This window comes from Lissotriton vulgaris, chromosome 4_1 (genome assembly GCF_964263255.1).
Source record: "Lissotriton vulgaris chromosome 4_1, aLisVul1.2, whole genome shotgun sequence".
In the NCBI taxonomy this organism is placed as follows: domain Eukaryota; kingdom Metazoa; phylum Chordata; class Amphibia; order Caudata; family Salamandridae; genus Lissotriton; species Lissotriton vulgaris.
Window position 1 is genome coordinate 1,412,777,612 of NC_141691.1, and position 20,147 is coordinate 1,412,797,758.

At 43.9% G+C, this 20,147-nt stretch overlaps 1 protein-coding gene across 5 annotated transcripts in view; it reads right to left on the reverse strand.

Annotated features, from left to right (window-relative positions):
- ZNF521 (zinc finger protein 521) overlaps positions 1–19,771 on the reverse strand; it is a 651,786-nt gene extending 632,015 nt beyond the window's left edge. For 4 of the 5 annotated variants that reach the window (XM_086965655.1, XM_086965653.1, XM_086965654.1 and 1 more), the window contains exon 1: positions 18,813–19,771. In XM_086965655.1, the coding sequence (XP_086821781.1) occupies positions 18,813–18,852 (40 nt within the window). In that variant the 5' untranslated portion in view covers positions 18,853–19,771. Of the gene's footprint in view, positions 1–18,303; positions 18,403–18,812 lie in introns of those variants that run through there. The other variant, XM_086965656.1, reaches the window with a different exon arrangement.
- Between the last annotated feature and the right edge of the window lie 376 nt (positions 19,772–20,147).

The window sequence follows — 20,147 nt, forward strand, 5'->3', positions numbered from 1 at the left end:
TAATATTTCCAGATTTGTAAAGCGTGACTTATCACCCATAAGGGTATCAAGTCTCTGGGGACGTCGGCAAGATTAAGTGAGCTATTGCCCAGAGTCATATGATACTGAGCTGCCGCCGGCAATCGAACCATGAGCCCTGCGCACCGGAGTCAGCCACTCTGGCTGCTGCACCACACCTCTCCCAGACCTTGCTGTCTCACAGCACAAGATATCTTGGACCCTCTTACCTCCAGCAGCCCACGATATACAGTGATCCCATACCCTCCAACACCAGCCCCGTGCATCTTTATCCACAAGAACTGCGTAATGTTTAAGGGACCGGTTACTGCAGCCTTCTCCACACGCCTGCGCCATAAATTAAGATGGATCCCTCCAGCACCATGTATTACACAGTCGATTATGAGGCTAAGACACAAGAAGTCTGGGTGGTACTAGAGGAGAGCACCTTTTACAATTGAAACCCCCTCTCTCTGTCACCAGGTATTCTACTTCTTATGGCCTGGATGTGAGAATGGTTTTCTTCCTCTATATCTGGGCCATAATATTTCTGTGACAGGTACATTTTGTACTCAACATTTTGCTATCTGGCTCTCAAATGTTTATGTTTTAAGGATCCAGCATTTGGTACATCAGGCTCTGATACCCTAAGAGTCTGTTTAAATGATAGTTAAGCACTGTTTTTGTATGGGATATTATGAAGTGAGGGCACTTTGCGCTGGCTGTGCTTTTCCATTCTAATATTATTTGTGCACTTTCGGTCACTACTGTAAATTGTTGCAGAAAAATGATGAATATTGACTATGTGTTCAATAGCATTGTGTTTCCCCGCAGACCTATGCATCCCTTTACTGAATAGAGTTGTTTAAAAAAAGATTGAATATAAAAATATTTCTCAGTAATCTTCTTCATCCCAATAGCACTTATTCCACTGAAAAGTCTATACAAAATATGCATCATTCCTCTTTCCTATTCCTCTTTCTAGGACAAATGGCATTTTGTTTTTGATTTTCATACACTTGCTGTGCACACAAAGAACAGTAGCAAAACCTGCAACCCTTTCTAGTTGGCCACAGCAATGTCCAATAGAATAGCCAGGAAAATCCAGAACAAAAAAAGCAGACTGACGAAAGACCCCCAAAAAATATGAAATTATGGACAAGTTAGATAAAGGAGAGAAGAAAAAACATTAATACATTAAAAATGGAAGTGGAAGTGGAGACATACAAAAGGAGATGACGGTACTTCATGGTTGTAAAAGAGGGTGTTTCAATCAATTAATCAATCAGAGCATTTGTAAAGCACACTACACACCCGAGAGGGTCTCAAGGTGCTGGAGGGGGGGAGAGGGAATGCTGCTACTGCATGAAAAGCCAGGTCTTGAGGAGTCTTCTGAAGGTCAGCAGGTCTTGGGTCTGTAGTAGGTGGATGGGGAGGGTGTTCCAGGTCTTGGCGGCGAGGTGGGAGAACGATCTGCTTCCGGAGGTCGTTCTTTGGATGCAGGGGACTGTGGTGAGAGAGAGGTCAGCGGAGTGGAGCTGGCGGGTGGGAGTGTAAAAGCTGAGTCGTCTGTTGAGGTACGCTGGCCCGGTGTTGTGGAGTGCCTTGTGTGCGTGGGTGAGGAGCTTGAAGGTGATCCTCTTGTTGATGGGGAGCCAGTGCAGGTCTCTCAGGCGGGGTGTGATGTGGCTGCGGCGAGGGTTGTCGAGGATCAGGCGTGCGGAGGTGTTCTGAATGCATTGAAGTCGTGAAGAGTTGGGCCGAGGCTCCTGCGTTTGAATTGAGAGATGTGAGATATGCCTATCGAAAAGGAAGATGCTAGCAGAGACACATGCACAAGCAGAGAGGGTACTAAATGAAGTGTATACACCAGGCGAGAGGGTGATAACAGACAATGAAAAGGAGTGACTAAAGTGAATGAAAGAGAACCATTCCTCCAGAGTAGGATAAGACAGGGATTGCAAAAGAGCAAAAAGAGTGTTCGGTTGTGTCCAAAATGAGCAAACAATTTATGCATGGCACCACGCATTATTATTTGTGTAACACAAATGTCAATTTTCTGGAGGATCTGCTTAAGAGTATTGCTGCAAAGAACATGCTATGGTAAAACGTAATTATCTAACATCGGCAGTGATACCGTTATTATTCTGAATACCAAAAAAACACCTAAGCCACAAAGTGAAGTTTGAAACACCAAACACACAATTCAGATGCAGCCTACCCTCCTCTATGTCAGGGAAGAGATGAAAAGTCACCACTTCATCAAATTGAGAATACTCTTGAATATTGGACCCTCAAATCTCCATGCTTCAGTGATATCATTCAAATGCTGGTATATTACCATAATAATAATGAAATATTTTGATGTGCAAGATGTCATAACTTAACTATCAGCCTGTAAAATAGTTTAAATGTAATTATATATAAATTACAACCAAGGCACTTAGTTGTAGAGTTAAGATATACATTATAAGATATAAATTGGGACCAGTGGAACTAGGCAAATCTGCAGCCTAAGGATTTTTGACACTTGCCATTTATAATTCATCGTCTTGTGCATATTTTGCCTATTTTAGCTCAAAAGGATCAAAAGTAGCAAGTAGGTTTTAAAGGATACTAATCAGGTAGATCCTTTGCACAGGGAGAGTTAACATAGTAAAAATGACAAACTAGTGAAGGAATACTGCCTCAGAACGTGCTGCATTGCTCTGCATAATTTGCCTTTTCTTGCTGTGTTATTCAGTGTACCTTACCACATAACTTGGACCACGTCAGACACGTACTTTCAGCGATACTGAGTATATATTCTTACCATCACAATATTTTGGTAGATATTTAGGAAGCAATATTTTTGAATACCACTATTTCTTTTCCAATAGCCTGACAACCTCCAAACATATAAGTGGTGGTAAGGCTATCCTAGGGTACTCTAAGGGGCATATGTACAAAAAATGTCTGCACGAGGCTACGCCAAATCTGGCTACACTGTACTCTGACATTTTTTAAACACAGGGATGCACCATATTAACAAGAATACGGTACAACCCTGTGTTTCCGCTGGTGCATAAAAAGCTACCTAGTGCCAGCACAGGCACCCTACTCCCATGTTGCAAGGGTGGCTGTGCTTCAGGGGCAATTGTTTATGTGAAGGAAGAGACACCTTCCTGCAAATAAAGAATCATTCATTGCGATTTGCTCTTTCCATGTCCGCTGCAGAATGCAGCACGAATGGAAAGACCAAAGAAATTCTCCTCGTATCGCCTTCCTCAGACCAGGTATTCCCTGCCGTTTGTTTTTGGCGCTGCCCCAGCATTGTAAATCTGGGACAGCATCAAACGGCAATCGGTGTTGTGGTGGAACGCTTACTGCAACACCGATTGCACACCCCTTGCTGCAGAGGACTTCGGGAGAAAGGGGCATATTTACAACCTGGTGTTAAGCCATGTTAAGTGGCCTAGCTCCAGCTTGTAAATATGGTAAATGCCGCTATGCCACCGGAGCATCACAAAAAGTGATGCTCCTATGTCAAAAGAGGCGTGCGGCCCTAAGTGCCAGTATCCACATATAACATATATAAAATGACAAAAAATGATGTTTTGTCTTTAAAACTTTTTGTATGTACCAACCAATGTAAGGGCACGTATGTGTAATTCTAGCTTTGATGAAAAAGAAGCAAACACAGGAGTATTTTAATCTAGGAATAACAAAGTCTTGCTCACAGAGAAAAGAAACTGCACGAGGGACAGTTCCTTATGAAGAAAGCCATATGCTGTCTGGGTCAAAGTGCTAACACATTGGCATGCTAACAATGCTCCCACTTGCAATGCCCCTCGATTAACAACAATGGGGGCATTGCTTGCAACAACCCCCTGGGATTGAATCCCTGTCTCCTGTGCCTCTCCATGTAGTCCACTTCCGGTCTGGGCCTTGCTTTAATTGCGTCCGTTGTCGTTTTGTAAACACTTTTAAGCAGCACACTGAAAATATTCTAGTTTGCAAAGCACAGAAGCGTTTCAACAGTGCTTGACATTAGACAACGTCTCCCACACAACAATCTGTGACAATAAAAATGCGTACGACTGTTCTCGAGCACGACCACGACCACAGCACGCGCCTTCCAGGACGCCCCCAGGCCTCAAGCGTGAACTATAGGTATGCAAGATGGAAGCTGTTAAACAGAGAACTCCTTTCTTCAGTAATAGCCTCCGCTCGCGCAATTACTCGCACGTCCAAGTTAAAATGTGATGCATGCTAAAAGCTCGTCACCTAAAATTAAACTAAAAACGCCGCTCAGAACTAATCTTTTGTCAGGCTTCTCATGGCAAACGTTTCGCAGGCTTTTAAAGCATTAAAGGCTGTCTCTTTATTCAACAGCGCCCCATTATAAACAGAATAATTGAAAGTTACTGATGTAACGTTAATGTTTGCATTCCTGTTCTGCTGCAGAGCTAATGTGAAATATATTTAAATCAATACTAAAGCCATATTTCCAGCGCGAGAACACTCACTCCCTTCTGCAGCTACACATAATCCCCAGGCAACAGAAACACAAGACCACATTTCTACTTTTAATTGAAATGGGATTACAGAAACTTGCCTTTTTCCCAGTGGGACTAACTTTGACCTTTGACAGCACTGCAGGAGCCAATGGAAAAATCCAAATACATCTGGGCAAGGCATTTGCCAGGGGTCTGTCTTGATTGGCAAGATATCAGCATTCAGATCAAAATCTCTTTCAGCTTGAAATCATTCTGCGCCACAGCCTTTACTCAAGCACTTTCTGCAAAGACAAAAAATATGCTTTTCTGCACAAGTGAAATTAAGCCTCTTTTGAGACACGACATGTCTGTGAGGTTGGATTCTTATGGAAACGATTAGCAACTCGGAGGGGTGGGGAACACAACATTTATGGTTTCCTTCTGATTAACCCCTTCGCTGGTGCTTTACTTACAGGCTGAGCTCGTGGGTAGAAATCCTATTTTTGGTCACTGAAAAATGCAGACAGCACACGTCTGGAAAATTGATTTCAGAGACGGGGCAGACTTGGGTGCTCAGTAACTCAGTAAAAAATACTCAAGCGGGGAAAAACGATTCCTTTCTCCATGCTGCTCTCAATTACAGAGGTGGGGTAGGGACGAGAATGTTTTGTAGGATTTTGGTTCAATGTGGGGATTGCTTGCCAAGCAGGGAGACTCGAGGCCATCTGTAACCGGAAGCACGTCAAGACAAAGAGTTGAATATCAGGACCCAATTAAAAGCCAATGAGCTGTTAAGATACGAAAACTGAGTTGCTTTTTGGCCTGTCATGCAAAAATGCTGCAGCGCCCCCCAAAATAAGCCTTGATCACTGATTAGAAATGAAGGGAGTAACGGCTGAGTGAAACAGTATGGGCAGAAATTCAAGGGGCGAGGCTCCAAGTACCATTTTTTATCAGTGCCGCAAATCAGTGAGAATTGTGGCACCAAATGATCAAAGCAATTATTAGTGCAGGTAGTGGCTCAAAGGCCCACTGATCTGCGGGTGCACTGCACCCCACTTATGGCTGGCGTTTACTGCCCAACAGAGGGCAGAGGAACCCATTATCCTTGCTTGCTTTAGGGCCCATGGAACCCGGTCTATGGTATTGGGTAAATCCATAGAACACTAAATCCTCCTGGTTTGTAAACCCCATGTATTGTTGTTATCTCAGGGGGCTCTCTTCTAATTTTGTTGTCTGGTTTGACAGCACAGCTGTTGTCAGACAATTATGTGAGTACCACCTGAAAGGGGCTTTGGCTACGCCCACATTTTGGAAGCCAGGAATAAATGTTCTGTTTGGGCAGAAGTTGTGTGCTTCCACAAAAAAAAGTGCTGGCCCTCCTCCACCAGCTGTGATCATTTTATTTATTTAGCCAGCTGGCTGAGCTTGAACTTTCAGGGATACACACATGGCATTGCAATGCTATAAAAGTCTCTTAGATAACTGGATAATTTATGGTGTTTGTCTTTCTCAGGCAGAAGCACAGTTGTGAGGAGGGCGGTCACTAACCTACATATATTTTTAGGTCTGGTTTGACAATGCAGCTGCCACCTGACCTTTTAACCTACGCCAATATTATTCTACAGTTCTTTGCTTCCACACAAATACTTATTCTATTTACTTGTAATGCTTACAATCCTATCCAACATTCCTTTAAAGCCAGACCTATTGGCATTGCCAAAGCTTGTTTTTCCATCCTTTTCCCTTTTCCATATTTTGAGACCCAATCCTGCTTACCTATATTTTTAGATAAGAGCCCACTCGCTGTCCCCAAAACAGCATATGTAAATATGTTGTGATTATTTAATGTGAATTAAAGAGAAAGGTTCTATTAAAGGCTGTATAACAAGCAATGTTAATATAAAATGCTTAAAAAGTAGACTAATCTTTGGCACCCATTCAAACCTCAGCCTTTACAGCACAAAGCTTTGCAAAGCTTTCCTAGAACTTAGCTTGGTAATGAGTTAGAAATTAGTTATGTTATCTGAGGAGCAAATGTTTTTTAATTAAACAGCGTAAATTATGTGATTACATTATAGACTTATTGTAAGACCTCTCTTTAGCTAAAGGGGCACTGCTAAACAGAAATATATCATTTGGAGACAAAGACCAAGTATCCACAAATAGCATGCATCTAGTTGGGAAGCAGACACGTCTGCACTTCATATATTTCATGTCATAAAAAACTTAAAATTTGTCATGGTGCTTTACAGAGATCACTAAGAGTTACAATGTTGATAACAGCCAAGCACACAAATGTAAAGCTTTCACATAAAAAATACCTTACAACAAAGGATAATGTTCCAGTACTTGCCTCTGATGGTAAATATAAAGAACAGTTAGCCTTCAAAGGTAACCACAAAGGGCACACTGGAAGCCATGTGTTTAGCCACCCTTGGTGTGGCCAATAAATTGGATGGAGACCACATTACGGTCTAAAGTTATATTCAACTCCAAGCCAGCAACCACTGTGATTACCAAGTCGCTGGAGTTACAAGCAGAATCACAGGAAGTATTCGACAATGGAGGACCAATTTATTATTTACTATCTGGGAAAATTTACACCTCATTAGTACCAGCTCAGCAACCTAAAGGTCTTTTTTTAAGACCTTTGCTCGTGGACAGCCATTGCGTGGAAACACGTTGGGGTGCTTTTTGAAAGCTATTTTGATCGGTTTGAGCTAAAAACAGTTTTTTTGTATTTTTCCCTTGAGAATATAATCTTAGCATGGAAAGATTGTTATTCAGCATAGCTTAATGACTAAGCGGACCTTTTTAGAGGCTGACTGAATATGAAACCACCATAAATCATTGGATCACTCACTTTGCCAAATGTGTGGGTTTTATACCTCATTTAGAGGTGGGGAAAACAGGAGCTTCAATTGCAGAGTCTTGTTGACTGCTGTCGTATACTTGTTCCAGGTATTTCATCAGCCACAAGGCAGCTAAGGTCACAGTACTGGCAAGCCCACCTATTATGCGACTGCTTCCCAAGGCATATTTCTTTTCATGGCCAGGAATGCAAAAATGCATCAATGGCCCCCACACACAGGGAAAAATCACCCTACACTTCCGGTCCATTCATTCTTTTTTGTATTTTAGTAGTCCGTTTCTGAAATACAAAAACAACGGTGACCATGATATAGTGGAATGATTGAATCACATTTTATATGGAGGTGCTCCTATCATATAGGTGGGAGCACTTTCGCCAAAACAATCACCACTAACTTGACAAGGCTCCTGCAATTCAGTGGGTGATCTTTCATTGGACATTTGAAATCTGTGTTTCAGCTGATTCTGAGGAGTTTCAGACCACCCCACACAAACTCTTAATGACCCTTAGGTTATCTTGGTCAGTTTTTAGAGATTAGCAGTGATTTAACCCCTTCGATGCTTATGACGGAACGGTTCCGTCATCAGCGTCGGTTGGGCTGTGCTGATGACGGAACTGTTCCATCATGACCAAACCTGTTTTTCGAATTTTCAGCACAGCGCGAAAATTCGCACCGCGCTGAAGAGGTTAAGGCCCTACGATTGATAGAGCTGATGTCACATTGCAATCCAAGTTCAGAGTGGTAAAAGCTAGTGAGGATGGAGTCCACCCACTATTAAACACTATTGGTAGCCAATTGATTAAATAAGATCTTAAGATAATGAATTAATCAAATTTTGAGTTCATCGCACAAAATAAACATTTAGTAACTCTCACCTACTTATTCAAACATGTGGACTACAAGGAAAGCTGTATTCATACTGTACTACAATATATCATACAGGGCAAGTGAGAAAGGTTTGGGTGACAAAACACTTCTATGGCAAAAGATCCATATAGCAATATGATGGCTTTATATTCTGGAGAGAAAAGGAATAAACCCTTTGGATGTGGTAGAAATCTCCAAAACCCTGAATTGCAATGTGAAAAAATGAAGTTGAGAAATTGCAGAAATTCTACATATTGCCACGTGGTTACTCATTCCGTTTCTAATTTCCCTCACTCAGCCGGAAGCAGAACTTCCAAAGATACAATAAAGAACATTGGTCTTCCAGCTCATTGTGAGACAAGAAGACATGACCCTAATCACTATCCCCCCCACTTAAAACAAAACATATAAAATATTTTATCACTGGTGTACATTAGTCCCTTTATCTGCATAAATGTAGACTGTTTAGATAGGGGGTGAAACCACTACTAAGTTCTGCCTAAAACGTTGGGGATCAATGCACAAGCATTCGCAAAACATATCCTTGAAGTACTCTTCTGAAAATAAGAAAGTCATAGTTTTCTATTCTTTCTCAAATGTGTGCAATGTATGCCTGCAGAATGTACAACAAATATAAATTGCTAACGTGTTTTATAGGCTTTTTGTTGTTTGTTTCTCTAAGAGTAAAATATTTTCACTGTGCAGAATTCCTTCCTCTGCATCCCATCACCCCATTATATTTGGGGCGTTTCTTTCTTTGAAAATACACATTTTTCCATCTTTGACTTAAGTACAGCTTAAAGTATTTCAAAGGTTGTTATCTGCAAAGGCCAAGTGACCACCCCTAAACATGTGAGTTTGCTTTCAGCTATTTTTTCAGGCTGGACTTTCAAATATCATCCACATACTCACAATTCATCCTAAATTTTCAGTTGTGGAAAGTTCATGATAATGGTGGTCTGAATTGGAAATTTTCCATCCAAAATGGATTTATTGGTTCATAGTAGTAGAAGATAGGTGAGGATGTGTTTGTGTAAACAGTGCTCTTAACCTTTATATCATAAAATGCTACTTCTGGTGTCTGAATTGATAGATTCTTGTAAAACTACTGAAAATTGCTGCTGTCAAAAACGGTGGCTTCAACAGAATTTTAAGAGCAAAGGAACGGCCTCCGTTCACAATAATTGCAAACATAAATATATTTGTTGTCATCTTTATGCCACATCATAATGATTCTGATGTGGTCAATCTATTAGATGTTTAAATACTTTAAAACATTAGATAAAAAATAGTTTACTCTTTTGTTGCTACCAGTGGTGTATCTACTGTCCCCTGGCTTGTAACGGACCAGGCATATTTAGGCCTTCTCTGATTGAATGCAAGTGCATTTCAACAAGAGGCAATGTTGAACACACTGCAACTATTGAGTATTCTGTAAGCTAGACTTTTAATCGTGCACAGTTTCAGCATTTCTATAGACTTAATTTTCTTAGAAATCCACAATGTTCACTCGTTCTAAGAACATTCTGAGGGTGATTCATCTAAGTCATGTAAAATGGTCTGTTCTTCCTACAAATTGTTGCGAAATGTAACGGATTTAATCATTTTACACTTTCAACATTTGTTGCCATATTTGCTCCAATTCATATTTACCATAACCCTCTTCTGCCATGCTATCTAGAAAACTGAAAAAGGTCCATAGTTATGCTGACAAAACAAGCACGAGGTTGAGAGTATTTAGAAAGATAATTGACAAGCTTAAGGCGTGTTTTCTTTCAAAATTAGCTAAAAGTTTATGTTAATGGCTTTGAAACCCTAAAATCTCATATGAACAATAAATAGACCGAAGAACAGTCATCAATATTTATTGGTGGCCAGTTTTTCGGCTTTGAACAATATCAATGTAAGGAGATGTGCTGCAAAAAGACCCCTGGAAGGGAGCCCGATAAGCATATAATTTGTAAACAATTCTTCTCACTGGTCATCAATCTGATTACTTCTCAAACCTATACTATATGTTGTTGTTATTATGATTTGGATCTTATTAAGCACAACAAATTACCCTGAAATTGACTACCGAAGGGATATTAACAGTGGTGCTGTGGCAGGTTAGAACATTCAAGTTTTTAGGGTTTTTTAAATTTTCAATAGGTAACATACTGGTATTTCTCAGACAGTCCAGATCTTACCAGAGCCAGGTCCCCAGCTCATTCAAATATTTGAAAACACTTACTATAAAAAGATCCAAATGTTCTATACCTTTAACCAGCATCTTTGTGTTTACGTAACAAAATAATGCATATTATGAATGCTCAATGCACATATGCTAAATCACTTGGCTCCACCATCGAGCAAAAAATAATAATGATTCTACATATACCACAGCTAGCCAAAGCCAATTCATTTTAACCCTTCCTAATAAGGTAACTCGAGCCTACAACCCCCCCTTCTTCCTTCCACTTCCCCTCCACACTGTGATTCGGAGGTACAAGCCCTGGTTTTAACACACCTTGATGATATTAGTACTCTGTTGCTGGTCTCTCTGGATCATACCAGACTTCTATCAATGCTCTTTTGCAGGCTGCAGCATCTTCTTTTCAAAGTTGACAAAGTCAGATCACATTGCACCTATGTTAACAGACCTCCACTGGCTCGTTCTCCTAACCAGAACGAGGTTCGAAAACACCTGACTCACACACACAGGACTTTACCTCTGTATGTCCGCGTACTCAAGAAAAAACTCATCGCTGTATGAAGTAAGAAAAACAGCAGAGCATGTCTGCTGGGAACCCCCGATCAAAATTCCAAAAATTCTCAACCACACATTTCCGTGCAAAGCTCTCAGAGCCCGGAATACCCGTTCCACACACCGTCCCCCTGGAAGAACTCCGACTGAATTCAATATTTCTACCATTCCAAAAGGTTTTGAGAACCCACCTGATCAGATCACTCCTGAACTTCATTAAAAAAAAACCCAACCCCACTTCATATTTCCCTGTTATGGTGTTCCCACCAGATCGATCTATCATGTTGAACAAGTGAAACACTTGGTTGCCCTTGTGGCTAAGTCCCTATCGTCAGTGGCCCAAAATATTGTAAGAATGTTTGCATAAAAATAAATACGCATATTCGAATGGTTGAATGGGCTGTGGTCTTAACGCAAGCATGGGCCTCAGTCTTGGTGGAGTATGTGAATTTAAAGTACTGGAAATGGTTGCAGAGATTTTTCTAGAGAATATTTGTGATTGTAATTGCATTTATATAGCATTTACTACAGCAGACGAGGCGTCGATGCGTATTTTTGGGTGAGTAGCATGCTACTCCGGATCCCAAAAAGGATTAGTGGTGAATTAGCATAGTGAGATATCAAATTGATTTGAGCGGTGGATATGTTAGTCTGTTATTTGGATTGAAAAGGGTAATGGAGGGAACGTAGAGGGAGGGGCTTGCATTTGTATAATGAGGATAGTTTACAAATTGAACTTCTCTGAATAGGGCAACTTCTTCCAAACTCTTGTGCCTCTTAATAGCATCACTCAGTACTTAGAGGTGGGTAAACCCAAAATTTCGGCCCTGTAGCATTAGCAGTTATACATCAATGTTTCAGTCATTATTCAACTTACATCACTAAGTCACATTTCTCTAGAGGACATTTTGATCAATCTAAAGGTCTTGCCTTAATACTATAATTGGAAATATCCGGTTGTTTTAGTAGAAGACAAGTCACCACAGTATTTAAAAATAAGGACTACATGAATCCCTTTTGTTAACTCTGTGCAACCATGTACATCACATAAACATCAGAAAATGTAAAGTTTTTCCTAGGCCTTGTGTCTATGGGATGCCAAGTTCAAACGGGAATACTCCACTGCAGCACACCCAGCCCCTACAGCCTCTGCTTGCCCGTAACAATAAAAATAAAAATTAATGCTTTTGTCTAAGACTTCATTAATAAAATTAATTCAATGGGGCAAATATTCCTTCAATAAGCAGCATGTAACCAGGCTTGTTCTGCTAGGGTCTGAGTGCTTGCATTTATTTAAAATAATGGGGACAGTCCCGGCACTTCTAAGCAGGGATTCACTACTATGAATGGTACAGTTGCCGCTCTACTCAATACGAAACAGGGTCTCTAGATAGTGAGTACCCACACGTACGGCGGCCCAGGGAGCTGAACGTCTGCCAATAACAAATGCAGCGGTCTGAAGGCATGAATATGAATTCTGCCCAAGCACACTCAACCTAATATTCTTCAGAGCACTGTAAATTTGGTATGATACATTGTGAAATATTAACATCTGTTATTTACAGTGCTTAGAAACAGCAGAGATGCTAAACAAAATACAAGTTTTGGTTATGACTCCCAATTTTCAATTTCAACTAGCCACAAGGTATCCACCTATATTCCTTAAATCTCCAACATCGACTCCTTCATTTAAAATTAAATTAAAATACAACACTTTAAATTCAGTGACTCCTTGTTTGCTGTCAGAATGCTACTTCAGAGATCACTCTCATTCACTTTCCTGCTTACGGTAATATGTTTTACTTACAGCGCTTAGAAACAGCAGAGGTGAAGAATGAAGTGCTATTTAAAAAGCGAGTTATTTTTGCTCTCAATTATCCATATCAAGCGGAGTCACAAGGCGTGTATGCTCCTTTAGTGTCCACGCCAACTCCTTCATTGTAAAGAAAAAACAAAAAAGAAAACCAAAATAGCTCTCTTCACAGATCTTAACTGGCAATGCCTACTGTCTGAATGACACTTAATAGTGTAATCTGTTGCTTTCCTGGTCGGGTATCGAAATGCTAATTATTGCATACCCAGGGGCCGCCACGACTGCCGCTTGTTGTTCACAAGCTAAAAACATACAATGTGCATGTCACAAAATGGAGGCGTGCAGCACAGGCACCTCACTGAGGTGTGCGTCACTGTTTACCAAGCTCACCATAATTGGTGCTAATGACTGTCAACAGTCAGCAATGAAAGCAGATGAGCAGGAAAGGAAAAGGTTATTATCTGGAGGGGGGATTCACTTGTAAAACGTGGGCCCTGGTGACATTAGCAAGAAGACGCGGGGGGGGTTCTGCTTCTAGATTTATCACACCTAGAGCTGCACAGGATCCTGGCAACAGCAACCACCATAATGACATCAAGATGTGGGAGATTGGCACCACCAAGACCTCTCACGCGTACATCAAAATAGTATCATTTTGCTGGGCCAAACAGTCAGACCAGCGGAATATCCGTGTTGTGTAGCACGTCCAGCCATGGCGCTCGGACATACCTGATGTAAAACACACAGAGAAGAGACACCATGAGTGACATTGGTACTTGAACCATTGTCAGCCTATGTGAACCAAAAGCCCCAAAATACTGACGCCCTTCAATCCCACAAACTGTTCAACTCTTTTCCAAATGCACAATGAACTCTAAAGCTATCAGTTGCATTGCAGCCTACAAAGTCCCATACTTTCTCAGCATCTGAGAAGGTCCTGGGGATCCATCTTCAAGGGGGTTAGTTTTGCCTGAACACCTATGGACAAGACATATACATATTGGCGGTCCTTCACTCAAAGAATGCAGCTGTTCTCCCCCCATAGATGCACCATATTTCCAAACGGTTGTGTAATCAAGCGGCCTCCTTGCAAATTGTATGTGTCTACCAGAATCCAATGTCCTTGTCTTCAGCAAGTCCACTTTGCCTCACCGCCCAGCCCAGGTCATGAAGGTTTCTGTCAATAGCATTAGACTTCTTGTGTCACTCTTGTGCAACACAACTCATTTTCAAGAAATGCCTCTGCGGTACAGCTCCTTGGTATTATTTGTACGTTAAAAAGATGTCCCATGAATCCTTTAGGACAATATACAGAAAGTTGAAGATAAAACTGATTACAAAACGTATCTACTGGAAAATATGCACCGTTCAATATTTCTTAGTGCAACAAAAATATAAATCCATCTCTACTGTTTGCTCCAATTCATAAATTGACCAACCATTCTTTGGAATAACCACTAAAATTAAGCACGACTTCTCAATAGCACTGCCGTCATGATAGCATGAAAATGTGTACCATTGGAAACAATATCAATACCAGATCCCCCTGAAGGGGAATCCAAGCAACTAAATAGCGCAATGTAACTATTAGGTCTGCAGTTTCCAAAATCCACACAAAAGAAAAGTAAACAAGAAATCAGCAAAGACAACGAGGGTGACGTGCATGGGGTGTGGGCTGAAGAGATGGGGGTTAGTCTAGACACAGTTTACAGTCCGTTTTTAATGTTCACCTCTCATCAGGGTGCCTTTCTCAGTGTGGTGACTACACTGCCAAAAAAAACGAGGTAATGTGTGTTTTTACAGTCATTGAATGGAACTGGTTATCTGTCCAAAATAGAGGGTGCTCTTTACTTCGATAAACAAACATTCAAATGTGTTTTGAAGGACAGTTAGACACTCCTAGTAGCAAAAGTGCACATTGCCTCGCCACCAAACGTGGACAAATGGCCAAAACGTGTCTTTATCGAAATAATAGACACCGAAATACGTGGAAGGCACATACAGTCATTGCCATGCCCTCCTCGTGACAGTTGTGGCATTTAAGCAGGACATCTGCTTCTAAACTAGAAAACAGCACAAGGAAGCCAACACAATGCATAAATCACACACTAAAGGAAACTTGTCTGTAATGTCTTTGTACACACGGGAACGCATACTCCAAAACTTATTGGGCAGTTCTGTTTCTTCTCAGGGTGGCCTGTCGGGGCTCTTGCACGAGGGGTGCCAGTGCTTCTGGGGTCTGACCCCTGCCATGGCAGTAGGCCCCTGGGTAACATGTCTGCCAGGCTGCTCTTACTTCTCAACTACTTATGAAAACGTGCTGTTTGTGTGTGCCCATTCACATTCTTCGGGTTGGCCAGACAGTGGCACATTCCACACAGTCAATAAACACCTTCCGTGCCTTCAGTCATCTTAACGTAGGTACCCAGGACACCTTCGCAAATAGGTCCAATTTAAAGAAACCAGGTGGGTACCAGAAATATAGCGAATACATGTGTAACTTGCACCAGAGGAATCTAGAAATGCACAATGTTCTCTGCGAGCCGGGGGTATTGTCACAGGTAACAGTGAGAAGGTAACCCGGCAATCAACATCATTGGCACATTACTAATCAGCTTTTACAACAACCAAACTGCCACAACCAGGGCAAGATGTGTCCTAGGGATTTACTCCTTGGGTGTCTACGTGGAAATACAAAAGTGTCCGTATTCTGAGACAATAGTGTATTCTTGACACATCTGACGGATGGCGTGCTGCAGACAGCTTCAACTCAATGCACTGACGCTCTGAGCAAAATGGCCTGTCACTATCAATAGTGTATGAAAGGTACATACACTGCAAGAAGAAGAGAAAGATGTCAGCAATCGCCTCCCGAAACAAATGTGTGGGTTTGTGAGCATTTGCCCTGGGAATGTGAGGGATGTGAAAGCGGCAAGTCCAAGTAATTGCTGAAGCACTCTCTATCTAACAATAACTAGTTGTCTTGCAGTGTTCTGGTCATGACATATAACGGGTAGCCGTTTGTCTAAACACAAATAATTCTTTCAGTTACTGCAACAAATGTAAAGACTGAATCACACATAATAACTCTCAACCCCCCCCCCCCCCCCCCCCCCCCGCAGGCCCACAACTAATAGGTTGTTCGATGAATTGCCCCCACAACGTCGCCAGTTTGTGGTATTTCTGCTCTTTCCTACTGACACGCCAAGCGACCAGGTAGGGGTATTTTACAAACTGCACCTTCTGCGGGCTTCGAGCATCCCTGCTTTCATCCGTGCTCGCTGCCTTAAACCGGAGGGCGTGCACCAGCCTCTGAGCTGCTCAACCTTAATTAAAACTGAAAAGCAGCGGGGAGATTTGCAGAACCCGGAATGCCCCGGTCTGAAAGGACTTTTTTCTCCTTTGATGGAATCCCAACTGGTGGGGGGGGGGGTTGAGGTAGCGGGGGAGGGTGGGTTGCAGACCCGAGCGCCTGAGAAGCCGCTATTCGAGTGGCAGTTCCTATTGCAGGTAAACCCCACATTGAGGGAGGCAGGTAGTTCCCGCGTAATAAACCCCACGCGACATGCAGCTCGCAGACGGGCGCCCCTTCTACACCCATCTGCCATTATTATAACCTCTGGCGACGTGTATGTCTTTACCACCATTAACGTCTTAACAGGGTGTGATACCGTCCATCTAACCAGTTTAAGAAACGTTATACAGATGTTAACATGCCGAAATCAAGCTGTACACTTTTTTTGCACTTATGCACTCTCAATATAGAATTTTCTTTAAGTGAACATGAACGTTTGAAATAGTCACTCCCATCTCCAGTAATGTTTAAAGAGTATATGATTTCCTGCTGGGCAGCCCCGGCACGTGACGGCGTCCGTGGCGATAAGAAAACTACAGACGTGGGGAGGAGGGACGGGGCTGCGATTTAAACAGCCAGCCAGCTCCTTGCTTAATGAAGATGCCAGCCTTAATTAGAGAGCCTTCTTGTGGTAAATGCCGGAATTCGGCCCTGGAAAAGGCGAACGACCGCGGGGGAAACAGCAGAGCGCCGGAGCCCCGGGCCCAGCAGCGGGAGCTGCCCTGTAACAAGCCACCCTTTGTCCTGCCGCGTCCCGGGGGGCCTCACTCCCCCTCGCCGCATTTTTTCAGGAATGGGGGCTGGGGTGCAGCCGTCCAGACTCACAAGGGCAGGCAGCTAATGGCTACGCTGCTTCGAGCGGGTGGTTGAGGGAGGTGATTCGAGCTTCCCTATTTATTTTGACATTTTTAAGAAGCGCTCTGAACCTTTCCTCTAGCGCTGTCTGCAGCCCGGCATGTGCTGAGACTGGCAGGACGGATGTTACCTTCTGAGAGTTGACAGAACTCCACAGCCCACTGATTCCGGGCCTACGAGAGAGGTGTGTGTCTGTCTGTCTGTCTGTCTTTGCGTGCGTGTGTGTTTGTCTCTGTGTGATACTGCTCGATAGCAAACCTCTCACATCCTGGCACTGGTACAAAGCATGAAAAGCCCTAAAGTCAACCTGCAGGCTTTATTGTCATACTAACAAAACAAAAAAGTTCAGATGTGTAAATATGCCAGAATGCAAACTGAGCACACATTGTTGCAGCTTGGAAAAGAGCATCCAGGTCAAGAAAGGAACATCAGACCGCAGGCTTCCACCAAGGCTTCATGAACTAAATGTTAACACGAGAAGAGGTGAATACTTGTAAATTCGTGTCCTCTTGATATGGCCTGACCACTGCGTGTCTATGTATAGCTCGCATTAAAGCCCGGGCACTCTGAAGTGGCACGCGTTTCCAAAGACATAATGAGTACATTAAAAACAGAAAAAGAGACCCTTGTTTAGTTTACGGCCACCACCGGAGGTGGGTGGCACTGGGCATCATCCGTGCAGCGGCAGGCACGGGTGGCTGTGAGTCCTTCCGGAGTCTGCTCCAGACAGGGGGACGGTGCATCGTGACGCACACATTCCAGCACAACCGGCTTCAGCACCCACCCTGGGGAGAAACCTCCACCGTTGAACAAAGGAAAGCGTCTGACAGACGCTGAGAACACTGCCCCGCTCCACACCGCTGTACCCTCGAAGCCCCTCTTTCATGTGCCCCGAGAACTACCGTAACACCACCAGACAGTAGGCAAGCGAGGTGTGAGGTAGGACCACGTGCCGCTCACCCACAAGAACTCACCAATAATGACTCCCACTCACAATGACCCCTCAAAACTACGACTACCCCCTTATCTCTCCCACCTTGCCTCCGGATTGTGAGTTGTATTAGCCCTGCTTTCATTAGACATGCTTTGCTGTCATATTGTGAAATAAAAGTTACATGCAAGATAAAAACATTCCTCAAAATAATCACCCCACATTAAGTAAAGTGAAAGAAAAGCTGCGGTTATTCCACCGTAAAGCAGCGAAAACAAACTGAAGACAAAAAAAGTGCAAGTTATCACATGAACACAAAACTAACTTCGCCACAACACTCCCAGCTGTGCTGTGCCTTGTGGCACTCACTCCGTGCTGCCCTCACCCGCATTCTGTCTTGGTGGCACCCTCGTCTGCAGACAGGAGGGCCGTGAGGGACAGACAGCAGGTCTGTAGCAAAGCAAGCCCTGATCCGGACAGACTGGCCCTGATACGGACAGACTGGAACTGTCCCACACACCGCAACGAGAGCTAAGCCTTCCAACGACTTCTTGGCTTCCACACACACACACACTCACTCACTCCACTTTCCACTGCACCTCACGTGCACGTTACCACGCGAAACACAAACCGCCGAAGTTATCAACAGAGCCCCCACCACCCCCGCCAAAAGTGACAAGCACGGAAGGGGGGAGCCGGGCTCAACTTTTTCACGCAGGCCAGAAAGTTTCACCAGCGCAGCCCCCACCGCTCCCATCTTCCCCTTGAACGCTAGTCACTGCATTCTCTCAACCTTTGATCCTCGCTAAGCGGTTTAAGGCAAACTGTGCGGGGGGCAAAAAAAAGGGAGGGGGTGTACAGTGGCGCTTTGAAAAATCCCGTCGTTGCTCTTACCTTTCAGTGATCTTGGTTTAGCTTGCTTGCGGCGAGACATCCTAAAGCAAACAGCTGAAGTTGTTGAAAATTTCAGAAGCCCTTGCGAAAATGAAAAAAAAAAAAAAATCTACAGCTCTGAGCGAGGAGGATGGAGATCCCGTCCAGGCAGCAACTCACTCCTCTCTCCCTCTCTTTCTCCACCAGAGGCGTGGGGGCAAGGGGCGGGCGACTTTGGAAAAACACTTTAAAGGTGCAAAATATGGTCAACAACAAATGCAGAAGGAGGAAACACGAGTAGTCCACACCTTGAGTACTCTTCTGCTGGACCTCGGAAAAATGTCACACGCTCGGTTACAAAAACCTACAAAAATACTTAAGATGGTGATAAGAAACACTGCTCCTGTTATAGTTTTAATTAGAGAGAACTCGAATTGTGGTCTCTGCTCAGCAAATGCAGTTATTCTCTTTTTTGCAATTTTCCAAAAAATGGAAAAAATAATTGCAAACAATATATATAAATAGCCACCCGCCGAGGACACATTGGGCTGGACGGGAAAAAGGCGAGCATGGAAAAAAATACTTTTTGTTCTGCTGTCCACTTAATACTGTGCGGGAGAAACACTGGGCTTGAGGATGAAGTGCTAGGACGGGTGCCCGCTCCCTCGGTGCGTCGGGCTCGGAGGACGCGCCGCGGCCGCCTGCCTCCGCTGCCCGTCTACGCCTGGCTTGGCTCGGGGAGCAGGGGCTGCTGTGCGCTGCTGCTACTGCCGCTGCTGCCGCCGCTGCCTCCGCTCTGAGCTGCCTCCTCATCACCAGCCCGCCTCTGCTGCAAGGTCTTGGACTGCGCTGTCGCTCCGGTAGTCCACATAATAATGGGAAAGAGAAGCGAGGCCCCCAAAGCCATCAGGATGGCTCCAGAGGGGGCCCCCAGCCCGCAGGGACTCGCTCTGTACGTAATCACTGAGGAAATCATTGTCAGCCTGCCTGCACTCACACACACAGGCAGAGAGGGCATGATTAAAAGCGCAGAGCGCCGGCCGCGGCGGGCGGCAAGACCCGGAGCGGAGTGCCAGGATCGGGAGCCGAGGAGCAGGGAGCCGGCAGAGGGTCCGGGGAGGGGAGCGCGACACTCGCAGACCCCGCCTCCGTCTCCTGGAGCACGGGCACCGGGGCGGACGAACCTACCCGTGCCCGGGTGTTATTCGGGGCCACACCGCGGTGGCACATACCGGTTTTCGTTTCATTCCGGCTTCTAAGGCAAGGAGAGAGGTCTGGGAGAGGAGCGGTCCCCTAGGCGGACAGGACTCTTGGAAGGAGGGAGGCAAGAGGACCGGGGCTGGCTGGAGCGTGGCG